The sequence below is a fragment of the Halichondria panicea genome, chromosome 17, assembly GCF_963675165.1.
Source record: "Halichondria panicea chromosome 17, odHalPani1.1, whole genome shotgun sequence".
NCBI classification, from domain to species: Eukaryota; Metazoa; Porifera; class Demospongiae; order Suberitida; family Halichondriidae; genus Halichondria; species Halichondria panicea.
This window is the reverse complement of record NC_087393.1, coordinates 696,357-717,747: the sequence shown is the minus strand read 5'-3', so window position 1 is coordinate 717,747 and position 21,391 is coordinate 696,357. Positions and strand designations below refer to the sequence as shown.

Sequence of the window (21,391 nt, the reverse complement as noted above, 5' to 3'; positions counted from 1 at the left end):
TGTACAGTTAGTATGCGTGCTGCTTCACTTATATGCTGAAATTAAATCATGAGACAAGCAAGATTGGGCACAATGACCTTACAATTTCATGTATATTGAGTATACACAATCCCTTAATAATTTTCTGTTAGTCTAGACTACATAATGCAGAAAGTACTGTAGTTTTAGATTGAGAAAATTGATATGGTCAACTTGAAATTGTACAATGTGCATCATTTTCAAAATAGGCGCTCAGCACCATAAATATAAACATAACAAGTCACAAGAAGAATTAAAACAATAATCGGTGTAATGATAAAACTGCAAACACATGATTTACAAGACAGTATCTTGAGCTGATGACATGTATAGAGGTATAAGCCAATCATAACCCATACTAGGTATGGCAACATGGTGCTAATTAACTGTGTACAAAGTGATAAGCTTTGAATGGAGGTGATCAGAGGACAGTTACAACAAGAGAGCAAAGTGCTCACATGAGATAGAAGTTCACACTTCCAAAACGAGACGAAGTGATGCTTATTGATTGTAAGCAAACACTGAGAAAGAATGATAGGGTATAATACTGATTGAAATTAAAAAGATGTTGGGATTGATATATATATATATTATACTCTGTTTTGACTGTGATAAAACTGCTCTTTTAATCATCCCTAAGAAACAATGAGACACGAATAGTTTTTTTACCTAAATAGAAGTTGGTTGAATTACATTTCTCCATAAGCTCAAGAGCTAGGAGGAGTTGATTCTTCTGTTTCGGAGTCTCTCCAAAGCTTCTAGTCTTCTGTCCATAGTCAGTTGTCTGTCATTATCAGCAGACACTGTAAGGAGGGAAAAAAGGAAGTATAAAGTGTGAAATACAGCACAAGAGAGAACTAACGAGGGCAATTAATACACACTATGTAGATCTAGTGGGGATAAAAGTATAGACATAATGATTGATTGCTTACATTTTTGAGCTGATCTTTTCCGTCTTGTTGACTCAAAACAATCGCATTTTGTCTTCTCGGAGTCCATTTTGCTCAGACATACCGAGGCAGCGAGTTGTCCGTTATTACTGGCATGATCTGAGTGTAGAGTGAACTGGACTCTTCTTCTGTATCGGATGTCAATGTTTTGCAAACTGTTGCAGAATACAACAACCTCGTTGGGGTCTTTGCTCGTCTGCACACTGAAGTAATCGTGCTCACACTTATCCGAGCTTTCGATATTGAAATGAAGGAAGGACACGAACATTTTGCACTTCTTGGGGATTTTGACTTGCCAGATTTTGGTCTGGTTTGCTGGGTAGAGATCAGAGATTAGTGTTGGTCCTCCTTTTGCAAGTTCCATATTATCTGACAAGAGATAGTGATGGTCCAGTTCTGGGGAATCAGTGACGATTTTGATGGGGTCTTCTGAAGTCCTGTGAAGGGAAACCTTGCGAACTGAAGTTAGCTCTGTGGTCTCTACTGACTCGGTCTGTTTGCTGTGAAGAGAGAAGAAATTTAGTCAACATTAATTAACATATCACATGTTAATTTTTATCTGGTAGTAAAATAATAATAATATAATTATAGCTAGGATATGATAATCATTCTCACCAGTCACTGCTAAGTGTCACTCCATTCTCACACATATGATGGGTGGATATGTCAGTTCGGTTCTCCACAACAAGGGTGGAGTTCAGCGTCAGATTGTAGTAGAGTATTCTGTTGGACTTCCTACAAGAGAAAAATACAACACATAGTAAATGTAGTATTTTATACAGAGCAGGGTGCATACTTTGATATGAAAACAGTGTACATATTCAGTTGGGTCGATCGTGGATCAACAAGGTCTAAGAATGCTGACAGGTAAATTAGGCATATCTAAATAGTATATATCGATGAATATTGGAATTTGCTATGACCTCCCTGGTGAGTGAGCCAGCCAGTTAGCTGGGAAGCCAAGTCAGAGATGAAATATAATATCGTAAAAAGCACTCAACCTCAAAGCTTTACTCTAAATTCCAGTAACTACGTACATGCCTGTGCCTGGATGGATATCTATAGATACACTGCACATATCAGCTTACTAAACTAAGCATACTAAAATAGTGCATCAATGACACCTAATTGAATACACAATGGAACAGCTGAGAGATTGAGATTTAGCTATAAAGTTAGTTGATATTTTGAACTTACCATTGCTCTCCACACCACTCCTCAGTGCAGTCACGACCAGTATAGCTCTTTGTTCCGAGAGTATCATAGCGAACTCTGTTGGCATTAGCTGCAGACAGCTGAGGTAGACTTGCAGAGAGTAGCACCATAAAGATGCAGAGAGAAGACATCTTAGAGCTTGTGAAGGACTGTTGCGTGGGCTTCTTGTGGTTCACGTATGCTGGAGTGATTCTCATCTTTGGGCTGTGGTCAGATAGCCAAGTTTATTTAGATAGATGTGATAAATAGTTGTACTGACTTTCGTTCTAATGCCAGGTATTTATGTGAAGCTCACTTTACTTCCTGTTTCCATGACATTCGTTTGATGTCAATTCATGTAGGCTGTATCTAGCTATCTATACATGTACATGTAGAGAATATTAGGGGAATTCTTACTTGACATCATCATATCATCATGCAATTTCCGATTTCATAACTCACCCCCATACACAACAAAGCCAGTCTTTAAAATATACAATGCCAGTAAGCGGTTACAGAAAAAGACGTACGTACATTAATTTTGCACAAACAATAAATACAAACAGTCGCTATGTAGGCACGGCAATGTCTGTTTGTGTACTGTCTGATACATTGGCGCCTCTAGTCAGCAAGTACTGGAGCATGTACTCGTTCGACGTACAACTGCAAATAAGGAGAATCAAATTAATCATCAACATATCTTATTTTTACCACCTGCGTGTGGTACACGTATATTGACTCATGCATGCACCATGCAATGCAATGAAAATTAGCTACAAATTTCCGTGGGGTAAAATATTCGTTATTTTCGTGGGCAAGCTGACCTCCACGAAAACGTAGTCATGGCTTACCGGAACGCATGCAATGCAGTGCAGCAATAGAAATTGTTTTACTCACGAAAATCACCGTTTTCGAGTTGAACACACTTTTTACCACACGAAAATCACCCGCTATACGGTTTTACAGTAATCCTAACGATAATATTATGCAATGAATTTACACACATTTAAATGCACATTCCAGAACAGTTAACAGCCTGAAGGAATGACTCAGCAATAAAAATGTTTATTGTACTTACATTTTGCCCAGATCAGCTTTCTTCTGTGTGATGCTCTTCTGCAGGTCTCTGATTGGAGCCATGAGCGAGGAAGAGCTCTCCTTCAGTCGGCTGCAGTGTGCAGTGAGCAACTCCACGCACCAGGTGAGATAGAACTGGAGATGTGGTGAAGAGTCCAGTCGCTGTGCCAGGAAGACGAGTAACTTCTCAATGTAGACAGCGGGAAGGTTCTGCACGATAAGGGGGACTGTGTGTGTGTGTGTGTGTGTGTGTAACGTACAGGGTGGTTAGGACCTCGCGTATGTATGTATGTATGCAATTCAGTGGCGTAGGAAGGGGAGAGGGCTCCAGGGGCTGGAGCCCCCCCCCCTCTTTCTAGGCTATTAAGTAGAGATGACTTATCAAGCTGCACTTTGTAGAACTGTACTTTTTTGTCCATTCAAAAAACTAGAAACCCCCATTGAGAAGTTGTTTCCTACGCCACTGTGTATGCATGTAGCTACGCATGCTGACTAGAGGTCTATCAAAGAAACAGTGCCCTAATTAGAAAAACTAGAAAACAATACTGCCTTGGGGCTGCATGGTTACAAGTCACCCATCGACACAATTAGGGGAATCCCCTATCCAGTGACACTGAACACATGTGGTTGGCGGGGAATCCCCCAGTGACACATTGAACATGTGGTTGGCACTGTTGATGAACATGCAGGAACAAACAATCAAACCTGTTTGCACACATTCAGAAAACACGGACAACCTAAACACACCCCCTCTAAACCCAAATTGGAATGCTTAACGGAAGGGGGGACTAGTTTGTACAAGGAATTCGTATACATCCTTATTAAACAGCCCTTTATCTCAAAGGTGTGTCTAATACCACGAGATCGAGACACTACAGTTGAGACTATGTGCCCACGATATTGAACCATTATAGAGAACTTGTTACGAAATTAATTCCAATTATTTTAACAATTACAACGAGTCATCAGTTTTAGAGATTGACACGCTGATTCCTATAGTGGGCGTCACAAAGATCGAACAATGGATAAAGGCTCATAATTTATGTATATAGCTACCACTGTATAGCGGGTTATTTTTCATATTGTAGAGTATCATCCGAAAATTCGTCAAAACTGCGAAATTATTCACCATCGTTAAAATGGGTATATGAAAATTTGCAGCAATGAAATTATCTGCTATACGGTATATACACGTACACTGAGATATACCGGATTTACAAGAAAGAGGAGAAGGTATCCTTCAGATTCAAATAATGGCTAGTGAATTTCAGCAGCACATGTGTATACATGTACATATAGGATATACCTGGGCCCTTGAAAACAGGAGGCTAAATACCAACAACACTCTACATCTTATATTATTAATAATAAAAATCTTACCTAAATTGGTGTGCGTGCATGCATGATATATCTATAGTACCTACGTCACAGGAGACTAGACTGTATCAATTTACTCCGTTTGAACACAAACACACTACGTATGTACCACATAATGTGAATACCTATAGTTACAGTCAGACAGTAGTACTAAAATAGGAGTGAAGCCAACTTAGGACTCAAAACAAACAACTTCAAGAAAACCCACATCCATATGACACTGAAGAGGAAGCAAGAAGGACTAGCATGTATACAAACTGACAGGAAACTTAAACTTGGCAATGAAATAAACAAAAACAAACACAGATACTATAATGTCTATGTAAGGAAGAATAGTTGACCAGCAATTACTAGGATGGTCCCTGTCACGTGATGGTAAACTTGGAGTAACCCGGCCCTGCAACATAGAGTCAATTCTTTTTCCTCTAAACGCTTCAGCGATCGAGCCAAGTCTTATGATTGAAACCTAGTACAGCTTAAAGGAATATTATTTAGACTGGCATTAATCAAATAGGGCAAAGATATTCAAAAACTTCTTCAAATGGGTGAAGTAACCCGACATAGAGTCAATTCTTTTTCCTCTAAACGCTTCAGCGATCGAGCCAAGTCTTATGATTGAAACCTAGTACAGCTTAAAGGAATATTATTTAGACTGGCATTAATCAAATAGGGCAAAGATATTCAAAAACTTCTTCAAATGGGTGAAGTAACCCGACATAGAGTCAATTCTTTTTCCTCTAAACGCTTCAGCGATCGAGCCAAGTCTTATGATTGAAACCTAGTACAGCTTAAAGGAATATTATTTAGACTGGCATTAATCAAATAGGGCAAAGATATTCAAAAACTTCTTCAAATGGGTGAAGAAGTACACAACATCCTAGCAGGTGGTGTAGACATTGTTATAATAGGGAAAATTACAAGTTATGACCACCTCGCTAATTATACCACACATGCACGAACAATTGCGTGTACCAACGTAACAGCTGACAGTAGTAAGGACTCATGTACCGTATTACTAGACGAGCATCAAACATTTGCGAACTTTGCGATGGTTGATCAATTTGCAACAATAAAATCCGCAAAACCTAAAATTATTACTAGTAAATACACACGATCCTTGCCAGAACGCAATAGTTAGATCGCAAAGGGTCATATTTTCTGCTGATTTGGCTCATTCGCAAAGGTTTTTCACCAGCAAAACATTCTAGTAATACGGTATACATGGTGCACATGCAGACTACTGGTACAGCTGCATGGGTTAATAAATGTACAGCCACATGAGATGTTTCTGCATGAATAAACTGTCTGCATATAATTATTACATGTGTGTTAATCCATGCAGAAACATCTCAGCAGCTGTACCAGTAGTCTGCATGTGCACTGTGTATACCGTATTACTATCAATCCTGGAAAGCCAACCGATGATGTAAGTATCAATCTCTAGCTATGACACCCGCCAGCGCATGCTCTCGCTAGTTAGTTAGTTACGCATGTACTACATGTGATAACCTGAAAGTTAAACTGCTAATTAACAGGCTCCATGTTAATGATGCGATTTAACGCCACTTTAATGCCACTATCATAAACGGGTACTAATTTTATTTTATTAGTAATTAACGCAAAATTATGTCTTCAGCATGAATAATGTACGTTACAGTATAGTTAGAGTATAGTTATAGCTGTTCCTCACTTTTACAGTTCTATTAACACAATTAACTGCATAAAACAAATTTCTATGTACGTAATGAATCAACTGCAAATCAAAGAAGGTGCTAGAATGTTTGACACTAATAATCACTTATATCATCACCAATCCTATTAGGACCATGGGTATATACGCTATGTGCTAATGACGCAGCAGAAAAGGTATACGATACGTAGGTGGCCAGCTGCTGTGTGGGCGTTCAGATATAGGAGGGGAAATATGGGCAACCAACCGGAAAAAAACAACCAGCAAAAAAGGTCATTCATTATGACACACACACACGTACGTATGGCAGCTCAACCAAGCACAACCAAATTATCACAACCAAATTATTTTCGAATATTTTTCAGCCTTGAGCAGTTAAATTGTGGTGACCTGGCAACTACAGAACCATAACAAATATTGAACGCACATGACATATTACACTATAGCCATCTAGCTAGCTCACAGAGGAATGCTAATCGCAGCTAAGGGCCTTTTCTCAGTACTCCCACAAAACCTAACCGCAGTCACGTGACCCACAACCTCTAGCGTGACAGAGATGAATGGGCACGTCACGTGACATCTGCTTAGACCAGTACAGGCAGGGACAATATATAACCATAATTATAATTGCGCTAATCATAATTATTATAAAACCACAAATCACAATTATGTCAAAACCACATGTGCTAGCTCACACACAGGCAGGGAGATTGATGTATTGGCAAATGACACATCAACAATACTAAGTTGGATGGTTTAGACCCGCCCCCTTTGTGTGTGAACAAGCACACGTATTGGTTTAAAATACGGCAAGAGCAGGTTAGATAAACCATTGCTCATTAAATAAACGTGGAAATAATTCACCATTACAGGCATGATTTTGGTATTATAATTAAACTGCAAATTACACAAAAACGGAAACTAAAAATGTACCTATAACACCTGTACATCCCCGTCAACATCTGAGGCATCTTACGTATTGAGATTCTTGAGATATTAACACAAACATTTCAGCTACTTCATCACAAAAACAAGCGTACGTAATTACATCAACAACAAATGCAATACCACTATGAGAATTGAGCAAAAGACAACAATCAATAAATACCGCCCACACACTTTAAAGTAAAGCGTACATTGGACCAGCTTTATACACACTATTAAAAGCTACTGAATGGCTGCCTAGCTCCATGGCTGCCTAGCTGTAACTGCATTCGCTGAACACAACAGAGGACATACGAATGGAGAAAGTTGATGGACAGCTATGAGCTTCAGAGAGGGATCTGATATTGGAGACTAATTGCCAAGGCCACCACCCAGCACAACACACACACATGGAACCAATCAAAATAATCTCTCAGAATGTGATCCATATAATGACATTCACAACATAATCATACCTTTAGTTAACACATAGACCACCTAGCTATCACACGAAAAGTGTGTAATAGTGAAAATTAAAATTAACGTACAATTGAGTACTTAATTGGAACCTACCACCAATAAACATATGTACATGTATGCATGTGTGTACACCATACAAAATGTGTATAATGATTAAACCTACGTTGCTAATTGAAGAGCTAGCTAGCCAAATGCTGTTAATTTCAAGGAAACAATGCTCTGTTGTTTTACTGGAACTTCGATCAGCTACAATAGCCAAATGTTATTGTACACAAGCACAAGAGCATAATAATTATATAACTGTATGCATGTTAGTGATGTAGCTCCAAGAGCAACTCTTGTACTGTATAGACGTTTGTATAGACGTTCTGAGAGGCCGTCAACAGCATAGCAACGTGTACACATCTGGAAAAATAGGCAAGCAGCTTTATCCACTGCTTAGCAACATTATACCCATGACTATTCAAAATCCAAGAGATACGTGGATAAAAGTCTATATATAGAAGCAAAGCTGTTAGTTGTACTCGCATTGCAACCGTTGAGTAGTTACAACAGTTGAAATACACAGACACAGACACACATGAACAGCTTTACCGTATGCCTCCTGGGTACGCCCCAAGGCTTAATTATTACACCAACCAGGGTGGAATTGCATGACAAATCTTGATACATAAAACTACACATGCTCAATAGAGGGTAACCAAAAGGACCACTCCTGCACCCAATTTGAATAATTGTGCTGGTAGACCAAAACCATGATTATAACAGCTCTGCAAACAAAACTAAACTAGGGCAGTCTGCACGGATAATGTTACAGCGTGTAAATTAACACAACTATAAGGAAACAACAACTGATATAAGGAAAAGTGTTTCAAGTGGCTTTTGTATTGACTATCACGTGCATATATCAGACTGTGTACTGGTCTAATCTATTATCTACACATAGCAACCAGACTAAGAAAAACAATAGTTTGGCTACATATGGATACAGTGCGTGAAAAGTGTGTATTCTCTTGTTTTTGTCTGGCCACTTTGTTTAGAACTAAATACAAGGACAGTACACTGAAGTCATACCAACACGCAACACCAACAAAGGGGTAATTGTCCGTGTTACCGACTTAATTTAATTTCGAGACGGACGAGCATGCATCACGGCCGTAGCATATAAAGCCGTCAAATTGAGTTACAAGCGTCTATTTTAAGTCAAGCAAAGCAAAACAGTGTATGGGGGAGGAGTGAGAGTGGTCACGATGTTCAGGCATAATCGTTTATAATGGTGAACATAATTATATAATGATAGCCGCGGCATACTGTACACAGAAGCCATACAGTATTGAGTCAAGTGTGGAAGCGCCTCATTTACAAACCATTATATTAGAATAATCGCATGTCAGAATAATCGCATGTCCCTATAATGAGAACGAAGGGAGTTGAACAACTCTTGTTGTACAGGCAGTTCTAGGTAAGATCAAGTTATTATAACGATATTACAGTAGCAATGTACGTACGTGCAGCCAAAAGAGTACAATATATGAGTCACAATAAATAGTATGGCTAAGAGTGCTATTAATCCCTTATTGCAGGAGCAGCCATACTATCGTTTGGGATGCAGTTTTAAGCTGCAGTTTCAGTAAAAAAATTAGCCGCGGCCGTTATTCGAACGTGCGGTCGTCAAGGCAGTAATTGCACGTCGTTAATGACGACGTGCAATTACTGATACACGATTAATCACTGTACGAATCCCAGTGAATAATAGGACAACATGTGATTAGAACAATAATAATTTAACGCCCTGTTAGGTCTAACAGTGCAGGACACAGAATAAAATTTAATAAACATTTCGAGGAATAATTATATCGCTTCTTAGAATTACAATTTCTAACGCATTGTTAGCTTGGCTTAATAGTGCATGGACACACACACACACACACACACACACACACAGTATTAAATATACAATATAATATCAGCTATACTGATCAGTGAAATATGTCTACAATGAAATTATGACAAGTGGACACATTCATTAATTGAGGGCAAAACAGACAGCTTAGTGATGCTCAGTTGATCTCACAGAAAGAGCTTAGTTGATGAGGAGTCAGCAAATGAACTTTGTGGGTATAGTAGCATGCTGGCTAAATCTCACACACATGTAACAAGTAATAACAGGAGTTATAATCATAAATTATAGTTACATGTACAGGTATATATATACACACACACAGGGATGCAACGAAAATAAAGTCTTATATGAAGTTTTTAACATAATCAGACCATAATGGGCACACGTGCTCGACTAGTTAGTGTCAGTAGTAACGGAGCGGCCAATGCTAGCAGCACATGACACAGACCAAAGATGGAAGTACAGGATCTACGACAGTACTAGGAAATAGAGCTGCAATCCCGTACAATTACACACACTGAAACTAAGTATATACATGCAGTTTCCTATGAATGTTCACTAGTCACTTCCTATTATGCACTAGCCACGTTGCTTGGAATCATGGTGGTGTACATACAGGCACAAGCTAGATGACATACGATACATCAACAAAAATAGGGCTTCAGTACAGAGCCATATCTAAAGGGTTGCGTACAAATAGAGCCCAGATAGGGTACGTTAAGCTATAATAATTAGTAATCCAATGAAATACTGACGTAGTGTGCACCTGACTACACGTCTGTATAACTAGACCAACAGTGGCTCTACTAACCGAGGGAGGTGGAGTAGTGGGAGGGGTCACCTGCTAACACATGAAACACGACCACTAATCGACACGGCTGTAAGGGTGACCTTAACGCATACAGGTTAATTAACCACAATAATAGGGCGCACATCTTACATTGGATTTCCCAAAAAACGAATTCACCTTTTACTATTATGGGATATATATGCCGGGTTGCCATAGTGATCCTGAGTGTGAAGAAGGAATGCTGTAGGTACTAGTACATGGCTGTGTCTATGGGTCTTGTGTGTTGTAACATCAACCATCAACAAAGATGTTAATGTGACGGACAAACACACACATTACCAGAACAAATCAGATTATCTCAGTAAGTGACCTAAAATCGCCATGATAATTTCACATGTACAGAACATGTGTTCAGCTAAATAGATTAGTGTGTGGAGGATAGTACACACCCGGCCACTGGAGAATAAATATTGACCCATATATGTGAGGCGACCCTGAACAAAATCAATGACTGATCAACCGTGACTTGAATATATACACGCGTACTACACAAAGGGAGGTAGATCTGCTAATTAACTACCATCCCTCGGCAAGGCTTGAGAGCTACAAATAATGCTTGGCAATGGCTATAGGAAAATACATAATTTTATGTACAACGTGGTAACCTTTGCGTAGAATCCCCAAATTAGATTAAATATTACAGTGGGTCAGCGTGTGTGTAGACCTCACTCAGCCACGACTAACTTGTACATGTACAGTTAATTGAGACTCACACAATGTTTCATACAAACTCCAAAACATAGCCTCAAATTTATGCAGTTATGTACTAGCTTGCACAATAATTATGACATCATTATATATACACGTACATGTTATACTTACCAGCCTGTCAGTCACACGCACGCACGCACGCACACACACACACACCCACACCCACACACACACACACCCACACCCACCCACACACACACACACACACACACACACCCACACACACACACACACACACCCACACACACACACACACACACACCCACACACACACCCACACACACACACACACACACGGAGTTCTAATTACTAACAGTCTATTTTTGGTACCCTCACAAGTGTGGACATGACGACGTACATCCACCAACACATCCACGAATAGTCCCCACCACCTCATAAACAGATACTAGCTATGCCATATGTCAACAGGTTTCGCCACTTAGTATAAACATGCCATGTTGTATACATTACGATACAGGGAAGTACAAACATGTCACGTTGTATAAATCCACATTGCTAATACTGTGTGTACACACGTGCATAATAGCTAGTCCCCTTCTCTATAGGAATGCTGACCCAGCTAGGAATGAGATACCATACTTATACAGTGAAAGTTGAACCCTGTTTGACCAAATGGAAGGATCAGAGGGTTGATTAATGTGCACTCTTACATCATCCGAACTCTACTAGTTCGAAAAACCTAATAAGAAGATGTATGTTTCCTGAACAGCCTATACAGTACAGTTCCTGGTAGCATACATCACAACGATCAACAGGAAGGCATTACACACGAACGTATCACATGTTCATACCAACTGGCAACACACCCCGCACATCAAACTATAATATTGTACATACCCACGCACACATACACCACACACACATCAGCAACGGTCTAAGTCATATGATTTCACAAAACTCCTGCTTCCACAAATAAACAAACATGCACGATTGATGTACCCTCCCACACTGTACAACTTGATCGACCTAACCCCATCCTTACTGTGACTATGTGTATGCACACAGAACTGATAATGTTTTCACAGCTTTTTAACAACAAACGTTAATAATCAAATTTTCTTCAAATCTTTCAAAAAAGCCTGTATATGGACATTTCTGCCAATCTATCATCGATCTAGTACATGTACACTTTGCATGCATATAATTGAACAAATACAATATTATGTTTATTATTAAGTGCATGCATTGATTAATTAAGCTTTATTGCTGATAAGTAACTACATTACTGTCCCCTGAGGGTGTATCTTGAGGGACGTGGTTTTGAGCAGTAGGCCACGTCATTGTAAGCTAATCTACAGCTCTGATCAATCTGCTTGAACCCATACAATCATCTCTTGGATCCTCAATCGCCATTATTTAATTGTCAATACTTTCCTATACTAATACTCAGGTGATAAACGGTAAACTGCAGCTTCGTTACAATTAAGGGACAATATAAATCCTCTACACCATATCTTCCACATCTCCCCCTGTGGTCGGGTTGCTATGACGAACATTGTGACCTGATGATTGTACTGGGTGGTACATGAAGGGGCTACAATAATAATATTATTATCTTTGTCCAGAAAACTATATAATGCTATACATATGCACCACGTACACAAACAGAGGTTTTATCAGAGGTTACTTTATCAGAGTGACCCACCCATCTTTATTATTTATCCTCTATCTATTATAGGACCACCTGCCACCTGTACTGCACCAGCTGCTGCTAGTCTACCACGGCATGGGATCTCTAATTAGTGGAAAGATTGAGATAACAGGAGGCAGACATGGTGACTGTGGGTTGCCATAGCTTTGGTCACTACCCCAAAAAGCCATCATTTGTAAGAATTAAGGCGCTATTATTATTAGCTATTATTATCAATATTATTTTTTGCAAAATTAGACAAGTGGTATGGTGCATCTTACTTACGATTCAGAGCTCTTAGCTACCGAGTTATTACTATATCTAGGCTAGAATATCACAATTCTACAATATCACAATTAATGGGGTGGATATAGACACAGCAATGCACCTTCACCTCAGCAATGCAGGGATAATTGGGTTAAGCAAACATGGTCACAATTAACACACACACACGCTCACGCACGACACAGCTGCCCACTCATTGTCCGTAAGCATCAACAAATTCCCACGTACTAGACTGTCTACCAACAAGCCATTATGATTATGGATTTGTTGATCCGATTGAGTGAAACTCGAGACTGTTGATTACTGTGAAGCCACCCACTGGACTGGATTTTGCTTAACGAGCCTAATACTCTAACTAAATAAAGAAGTCTGTCCTTTTCGTACATAAGTACGTGGGGAGTTTCGAGAGTCATAGTTCCAAATATGGTAATTATTTGCAAGCAAAACAGAAGCTAGTGCAAGTCTCTAATAATTAAGGGGGGGAGGAAATCATACCACACACAAGGAAAACAAGCTTCTAGATTAGAATTGGATTACCAACAGCTAGATATATAGTCTTCTTTCTGGTGACAGAATCCACTGTTTGTATACAATTTATATGCATGTGAACACCATGCAGAAACATGCACGAAGCCAATATATACACACACACACACTATAGACACATGCAGTACACACGCACACGCACACGTACACTATAGACACATGCAGTACACACGCACACCAGACACCAGACACATACACGAAGCCAATACAATGGAGACCATCTAAATGTGAACTCCCTGAAATAATTATATGGCACCTGTTATAACCAGCGGGGCACTCAACCATGCAAGTCCCATTGGAACACATAGAAATTCCCACCAGAAAATGATACGTTATTAGAGTTAGTTCTGACATGTACATAAGGGCATGTGCACAGAATATACTGTATAGCGGGTTATTTTCTGTTGGTATATTTCGTATTGTAGAGCATCATACGAAACTAGGAAATTATTCCACCGCAATAGGTTTAACGTCACTATCCCCTGAGCTGTACGAATATTAAATGGGTAATTCATACGAAAATTGCACCAACGAAAGTTACCCGGTATACGATAATGTATGTAACACGTACACTCACATGTATGCTCAAATAGCTGGTGCACAAAACAGTAAAAATATAAAATGTGCGTGCTCAGGCAATCAGATCCAATTAACAGATTGTATAATATGAACAGATGGTTTCATTGAAACTGAAGATTATAACTATCTGTGGCTTATATAAAGTCCTCATTAAGTAGCTATCAGAAATAACATCAAAAACAATTGAATTAAGGCAAACTAATGAACATTTTGAAATTGAATTTCAATAATTACAGCAATTAATTGTATAAATGGTTAACCGTATGAATATAATGGGATTTAATCATTACAAGAGACGGAGGGACACTTCAATTTAGGTTGGAGTTGACTCCATGGCAGGGCAGGGGGGGACATTCTCAGCTACATGTATATAGTTTCGTATATACGTACAATTACATATAGATACAATTATTATTACTTAACAACATTACATACGGATTAAAACAATATTACCATCATTATAATAACAAAGTATGTTACATGTACATGCATAATTATACGTATGACATCATCAACAACGCCCGCCCACTCACCGTCTCTCACTGGTATGGCTTCCACACTCCTCACAATGAGCACTCTCTCGTTGAGACGGAAGCTCATCATAAGGGCGTCCGAGAACTGGCCGTGGGATATCGCACGGGATACGCCCTCAGGGGTGACGTCTATCGAGAGGTCATAGGGGTCAAACACAACACCCCTATCAAGTGAGTATATCAACAGTCCTTCAGTGGAGACTGCCGCCCATGCACGACCTAGGGGGGAGAGGGGGCAAGATCATGTGACCATGCACGATAGTATATATAGAAAACCTTTGTTTCTCTAATAAATTAAGGACGTACACTATTAAAAAAAATACCACGTACATGTACTCTACAAGGACAGTGCTCCTGCGTCCCTGACACCTAATTTGTTTGTTACATAATTCAGTGTATAGACGATTTCAACTACTAATGGCCTTTAGAAACAGCTTCTTCATTGTAAAATAATTATAATGAATGATGCTCCCTAGCTCCATGATGCTAGCACACACCTGTGGGTGAGAACTGGACACTCTTGACTCTGATCTCTGGCTTTGTGTTCCTCTTGCTCATGTTCCCTACAGTGAGAGAGTTCACACATTCTTACCCACGACTACATGTAGCAATAAGACAGGGAAAGGGAATCTAATATTCCATTATTTGTTTAATTGTAGGCTTCATATTAGCCCACAAAAACGATCGTAGAGAAGACACAAGAATTTTAAGCAGCTATAAGAATACGTAAAAAGACAAGTTCACACTATAATTATAGGCCTCGATCAACAATGAAGGTTTACTGAGTGAATTCCCTACTGAATTCCCTACCCACTAACCTTTCCTGACCCCTGGAAGTTTGAGGTCATGCTCCTCCTCCCTCTCGTCCTCACTGATCTCGTCCAGTGGCCCCGCCTCTGTCATACGAGAGCTATTCAGGTATGGCTGACAAGAGGGAAGGGGAGAGGCATAAAACAATATTTGACAATAGAACATTCAATCTATTTACCTAAAAGCTCACTACACATGTACATGTATGAATTTCTGCGTAGATTTATGGCTATATAGTGTGGTAACCTAACTGAATGAGAATCGAAGCTGGCTTTTATGTTACAATATTTATGCATGCCTACCATCATTCCATCAAATGATCGGTTGCGAGAGATTTGAAACTTCTTCAAGAGGGCCTGATAGCGAACATTGTAGATACAGATGAACTTTGACCTCCCACCGGCGAGAATACAACTCCCGTCGGCAGTGTAGCAGAGGCTCGTAAAGTACCTGTAGAGAAAGAGGGCGGAGCTGAAGGAATAATCATAATCATGCAAATACATGTAGTTATATACAGTGCCCGACAATAATTGTGAAATGTACACGTATAATGAATACTCGAGGCATGATTTGGTAAAGAGTGGTTGTGATACAAACACATATAGCATGAGAATCCTTGTGTTTTAATATACAGGCAACTCTCCCTCATGCTTGTGACTGTGTATCGCATAAAATACTCGGTCTCATGCTATAATCGATTACATAATTATACACATAACAGTGCACCATTTTCATTGGACTACAATTCAGACTGTGTGGCCACCATGCAGACTTACACTCCGCCTGCCATTTTCTTAGCGGTGACTTTATCCAGATCCCTCCTCCCCACGCTCAAGTCATGTCGTCCCTCGATGGACCCTGTCACTACTGATGTACCCACGTCCCAGAATGTGATCTGAGCGTCCAATGAGGAGACAGCCAGCTGGGCACCATCGGGACGGAAGGCCAAAGTCACCACTGCATTGCATGCGAAAACATATTGATTGGAAATAAAATTTAAAAGTACATACAAATTATTAACGCTAGAATGTATAATTATGTATGCTTCAAGGTCTTAGACTAGTGTGTAAGGACCCAAAGGTACAGTGTATATAGATTGAAATTGTGTTTTTACAGAATGATGAGAGGTACATGTACTATAATAATATCAAGTGCACTTGGTAAAGAGACCAATTAAGCACCATCCCCACCCCTCACACTCTTGTTCCACGCCCACGCCCCTAATACCACCCCCACACACCGTCAGCGATGTGGTTCAGTTTCTCCGTGCTTCCCTTCCCCTGAAACACGTCCCACACCCTCACACTCTTGTCCCACGAGCCAGACACTAGGACCGAGCGAGACGGAGAGAACGACACTGAGCTGACAGGTCCCTCGTGGCTGCTAAGCAACTGGAGGTAGAAAAAAGGAAAGAATGATTACTGTAGATTTTTGCAGTGTGACGTGATTTAAATAAACACGATACAGAATAATTGGTAAAGATTGTTAAGGCTAAAAGCCAAAAACAGTTGGAATAGACAAACTCACATCCAATAATCTTCCAGTTTGCATTGACCAAACAAAAATTTCAAATGTGTCCTGTGATCCAGCACAGACCACCTCCCCGCTAGGGTCAAGGGTCAAACAGGAAAACTGCACAGGACGAGGGGAGGCAAATGTGCGAAAGTTGCGATACCTGGAGAGAAAAAACAATCATGTTTTTAGTGCATATAATTATTATTATAGCCTCTTAGGTACTCTTCTTCTCTCATTTCATAACACACGCACAGAGACAACTTAAGTAATATAATAACCACATAATTATGTACTACATTGTGGGAAAGTTTCTCCTACACAATGTATTGCCAATGTCAGTTACACTCCGCACTGCTACTAAATACTGACAGCCAGCTTGTAATTGTTTAGCTGGACTGTATTAGCAATAATAATGTTGATTCTAAGCCATGAAGTGATTATATTGTACGACACCTCCCCCTCACCTGTGGAGGTCGAAAGCCCTGACAGTTCCATCGAGGGATGCGCTGAGGACCACTTTGCCTGAGGCACTGAAGCACACGCTCGTCACAGCCGACGAGTGCTCACTAAACGTCACAAAGCAGAACCCAGAGCTCGTATTCCAAAGCTTCACCTGAGAGGACACAGAGTATCAAACCTAGCTCTGACTATAGTTTATAACAAGGCCCAAGTAGTAGCCTGTATGCTGTTTTTGCCAAAAATACCATGGGCTGCTCATGTCTTTTCCCGAAAATGGGAAATTATGGCCCGTACCAAATTGGAGACTTGAGCATACATGTACCATCTGAACGACCTCCTTCTAAGCTATCAGAAAATCAAAAAATCCTTTAAATTGGATCATCAAAACTCTAGTTACGTACTCTAAATGCTGGGAATCACAGTTAGGTATTAATGTTATGATGGAAACCAAAGTGTACACATGTATATACTGTACAACCCAACCCTCTCCTCCGCCCACCTTGCAGTCGTCACCCCCGGTAGCAACCAGCTGCCCATCAGGAGAGTAGGCCAGCGTGTTCATGTCATAGAAGTGTCCTTGCTGTTTGAGAACGTAGGTCTCTGATTGCCACTCCCACACAAGCAGTTGACCCAGCCCCTTACACCCGAATGCCAGCCACTCTCCTGTAGAGTTCACTGCCACACTCGAGATACGCTGGTCAGAAATGCTGTGTAGGATAGAGAGAATTTATTATAGAATTATAATTGCATGCTCCTTGTACTAGTACTGCGTTCCACTCTCTTTCCTATTCTTCTCTTCCCTCTTTCTTTCCCTCTATTTATTACTGTACATCAGCTCTACAGCATATAGATAGAAGCGCTTTTTAACAAAGGAATCCAATGGTATATGAAACCTTGAATTTCAGGGAAGTTATGACAACTTCATGAAAGTCAACCTCAACACAAATAGACTTTAGTCTTGAGATCTAAGAAAGACACTCAAAGAGTGAGCATGCGCATGCAATTTCCCATGCTTTGCATACAATTCGCAATAGTTAGAAATGCAATCAATCAATGCTTGTACAGTGTCATTCACATTTGAAACCTGATATACGTACGATAATTATGGTGCTGACCTGAGAGAGTGTATGAGATTGAACTCTGGCATCTCATAGAGTGAGAACATGCCATTGTTGAATCCAACCACGAGGAGAGATGAGGGCTGGTGGAGGGTGGCACATGACACACGAGCACCGTCCTGGTTGAACAAGTGTCTAGAGGTGGGCAGAGTGTGAACATGGTCTGACATAAAGCAGGAGCATAATTATAAGAGAATTCTCTTTAGTATAAAGGTCGACCTGACTGAGAATAAACTCTGTACTTTAATTATGCCTAAGAAGAAAATGAGAAGCAAATATATACATGTACCTGAACGTTGCAGAAGGATAAACATGGTCTGACATAAAGCAGGAGTACATAAGAGAATTCTCTATTATGTGCTCCTGCAAAAAGGACTACTGCATGACTTTAATTGTGCTTAGGAATAAAATGAGAGTGAGAAGTACGCGCGCGTACATGTACTGTACACTAGCTGAACACTACAGCTTTATAAATTGCTTGCTTGTTATGGACGCTCTGTATTACTCACTTTGCTGTCTTGCTCCAGTGGCAGAGATTGGGCAATAGGCGTGGCTTCTTGGAGTTGGGAGGAGTTTCATCCTGATCGTCCGTATCATCGTTTGCTCCCTCCGTTTCAATAGCAGCCATGTCGTCACCGTCAGGGTCATCGGGTATTTCATCATTCTCTTCCCCTTTATCTCCTCCCTCCAGTTCAGCCCCTCCCCTCTTCTGGCGTTGGTGTTTCTCGACGAGAGTGGTCATTTCTGAGAGAGAGAGACTGCACTCCCAAACACATAGAGCACCGTCCTTAGCAACAGTGTAGACCTGCACGGCATTTAGTGGAGCATGATAATGGTAGGGACTTACATGGTTTTTTAATAGTCACTTTAAAATTTACTGCTGTCAGTGGTTTTCTGAAAGCTATTTCAAACAATTTCCACTAAAAATATTTTCAAGCTTTCCAAAATCACTGCACAACTGAAAATTAATTATGGCTGCTTGAATAGTTGAGTTTAGTACATTGTGTAAAGTAGGACAGCGTATTCAATATTATGGGACTTGCTTACATTGAGAGAGTCTCTCTGGAAGAAGCAGGCGACTAGTGGTGAGCGGTGAGCAGCCAGAGTCACATGACGGTAACCAGGGAGACGATGGACAGAGTACACACGACAGCTGGTGTCTCGAGAGCCGACAGCAAAGAAACTGAGGAAAGATAATTTAAGCACATACATTTGAAGATACCCAATAATTTTGAGTATTAACTGAAATGTAAATTTGCTGGTATCCGAACAATAATTGGTTGGCTTGCTCTACAAAGCACACATGCAGGTTTTGACAGGTTACACAGTACACTCAACACCCCCCCCACACATACACCCCCTCCCCCACACGCTCACACACACACACACTCACTTTGAGTCTTGGGACCAGTCCAGACAGAGTGTTTCATCGTATTGTCCGGGGAAGCTCCGATACAGGGAGAAGGGGGAATAGTCGTGGGTGTGTCCGGGGGCGTGCCACACCTGGACACGTCTACCATGAGTCACCGCAAAGTATCTGTGAGATAATGACAAGAGCACAGTTTTTTGTGTACCAAAAGTGCAGGAACATTCGCTATTCAATTCAATCATGATTTTAGGACAGAATGAGTACTGCATGTAGTAATTGAAACACTGATGGCAAGCCTGTAGAAACAGGTTATCTCAAAATATGGACCAGCGTGTTGCTATTGGCCTTAGAAACGGAAACTCCTTCATCAAGTAGCAGAAAGCATTGTGTCAGAAGATAATAGTAACCTCAGATACAGTACTGTAGCGGTGTGCATACTGACCTTCCATTTGGACTGTACTTGATATCATGGACACGCTGCTTGAAGTTGAAGTGGAACAGCACCACCTTCTGATGGAGGTTGACCAGAACAGCTCTTCCATCTGGTGAGGTGAGATACACCAGTCAGTATTGGGCCCCAGGGTTAATACACGTATACAATGTAAAAACTATAGTTTCCTTGACAACTACATGTAAATATTAACATCTGCTAAATGAGTGTGTGGGACAGTGGGCCCTGGGGAAAAAGGGGATGGGGAGGAAACGGCTAGGAGAGAGTAGGGATGAGAGGATATTGGGAAGGAATATTGATGACTATATTTATATACCTTCATCCACGGCGATCATGAGGAGTCCGTCAGGTGACACTGTGAAGCGGTAGATGTTCTTCTGGTTCTCAAAGGGGAAGGTACATGATGTGTTGCTATGGAACAGATGAACAGGATAATGGCCAACACAACAGTGGACTGCATGAGCTTATAGTCTAAGGCTAGAGGTACAAGTGCCGAGTGTATATACATTGACATGTGCATTGTCTGTGGTTGTGGGTGGGTTGGCTGACGACAAATGTATTGTGTAGTCTGATGAAACAATAGTTTGTACTAGCTAGACAACCCCATAATCTCATAATGTATACTTTTTGAGGTCAAATTGAGACACTTTGTTGCCAACAGGGCTCAGTACACTGTTGCCATCTTTAGTGAACTCCACATTGCCTTGCTTGTACACAGCTCCACATAGGTTGGAGAACTGCAGCATACAAGTACAAGTGTACGCAGAGTGATACGATATGTACGTGTAGAGGAAAGGTTGTTTACCTTGTAACTGAACTTGGAAGACATGATGTTTTTTATACACTTTTGTGTACTTTTTATGCTACCACGTGGGTGATCTCGACCACGTGGGGGGGGCGA

The 21,391-nt window shown here is 40.5% G+C and overlaps 2 protein-coding genes across 2 annotated transcripts; both read right to left on the bottom strand.

Annotated features, from left to right (window-relative positions):
* Window positions 1-162: 162 nt before the first annotated feature.
* On the bottom strand, window positions 163-2,454 carry LOC135351195 (uncharacterized). The gene is made up of 4 exons (XM_064550142.1): window positions 2,166-2,454; window positions 1,584-1,703; window positions 951-1,468; window positions 163-821 (listed from the first exon to the last, which is right to left on the bottom strand). Exons 1-4 carry the CDS (start codon window positions 2,378-2,380, stop codon window positions 733-735), a joined length of 942 nt encoding a protein of 313 aa, XP_064406212.1. The 5' UTR covers window positions 2,381-2,454; the 3' UTR covers window positions 163-732.
* A 187-nt stretch (window positions 2,455-2,641) lies between these two features.
* On the bottom strand, window positions 2,642-21,376 carry LOC135351188 (periodic tryptophan protein 2 homolog). The gene is made up of 19 exons (XM_064550135.1): window positions 21,296-21,376; window positions 21,115-21,227; window positions 20,807-20,901; window positions 20,482-20,581; window positions 20,064-20,207; window positions 19,718-19,853; window positions 19,180-19,475; window positions 18,668-18,805; window positions 18,052-18,259; window positions 17,558-17,706; window positions 17,106-17,253; window positions 16,819-16,969; window positions 16,355-16,535; window positions 15,881-16,028; window positions 15,587-15,692; window positions 15,266-15,331; window positions 14,769-14,987; window positions 3,241-3,466; window positions 2,642-2,825 (listed from the first exon to the last, which is right to left on the bottom strand). Exons 1-19 carry the CDS (start codon window positions 21,317-21,319, stop codon window positions 2,732-2,734), a joined length of 2,742 nt encoding a protein of 913 aa, XP_064406205.1. The 5' UTR covers window positions 21,320-21,376; the 3' UTR covers window positions 2,642-2,731.
* Between the last annotated feature and the right edge of the window lie 15 nt (window positions 21,377-21,391).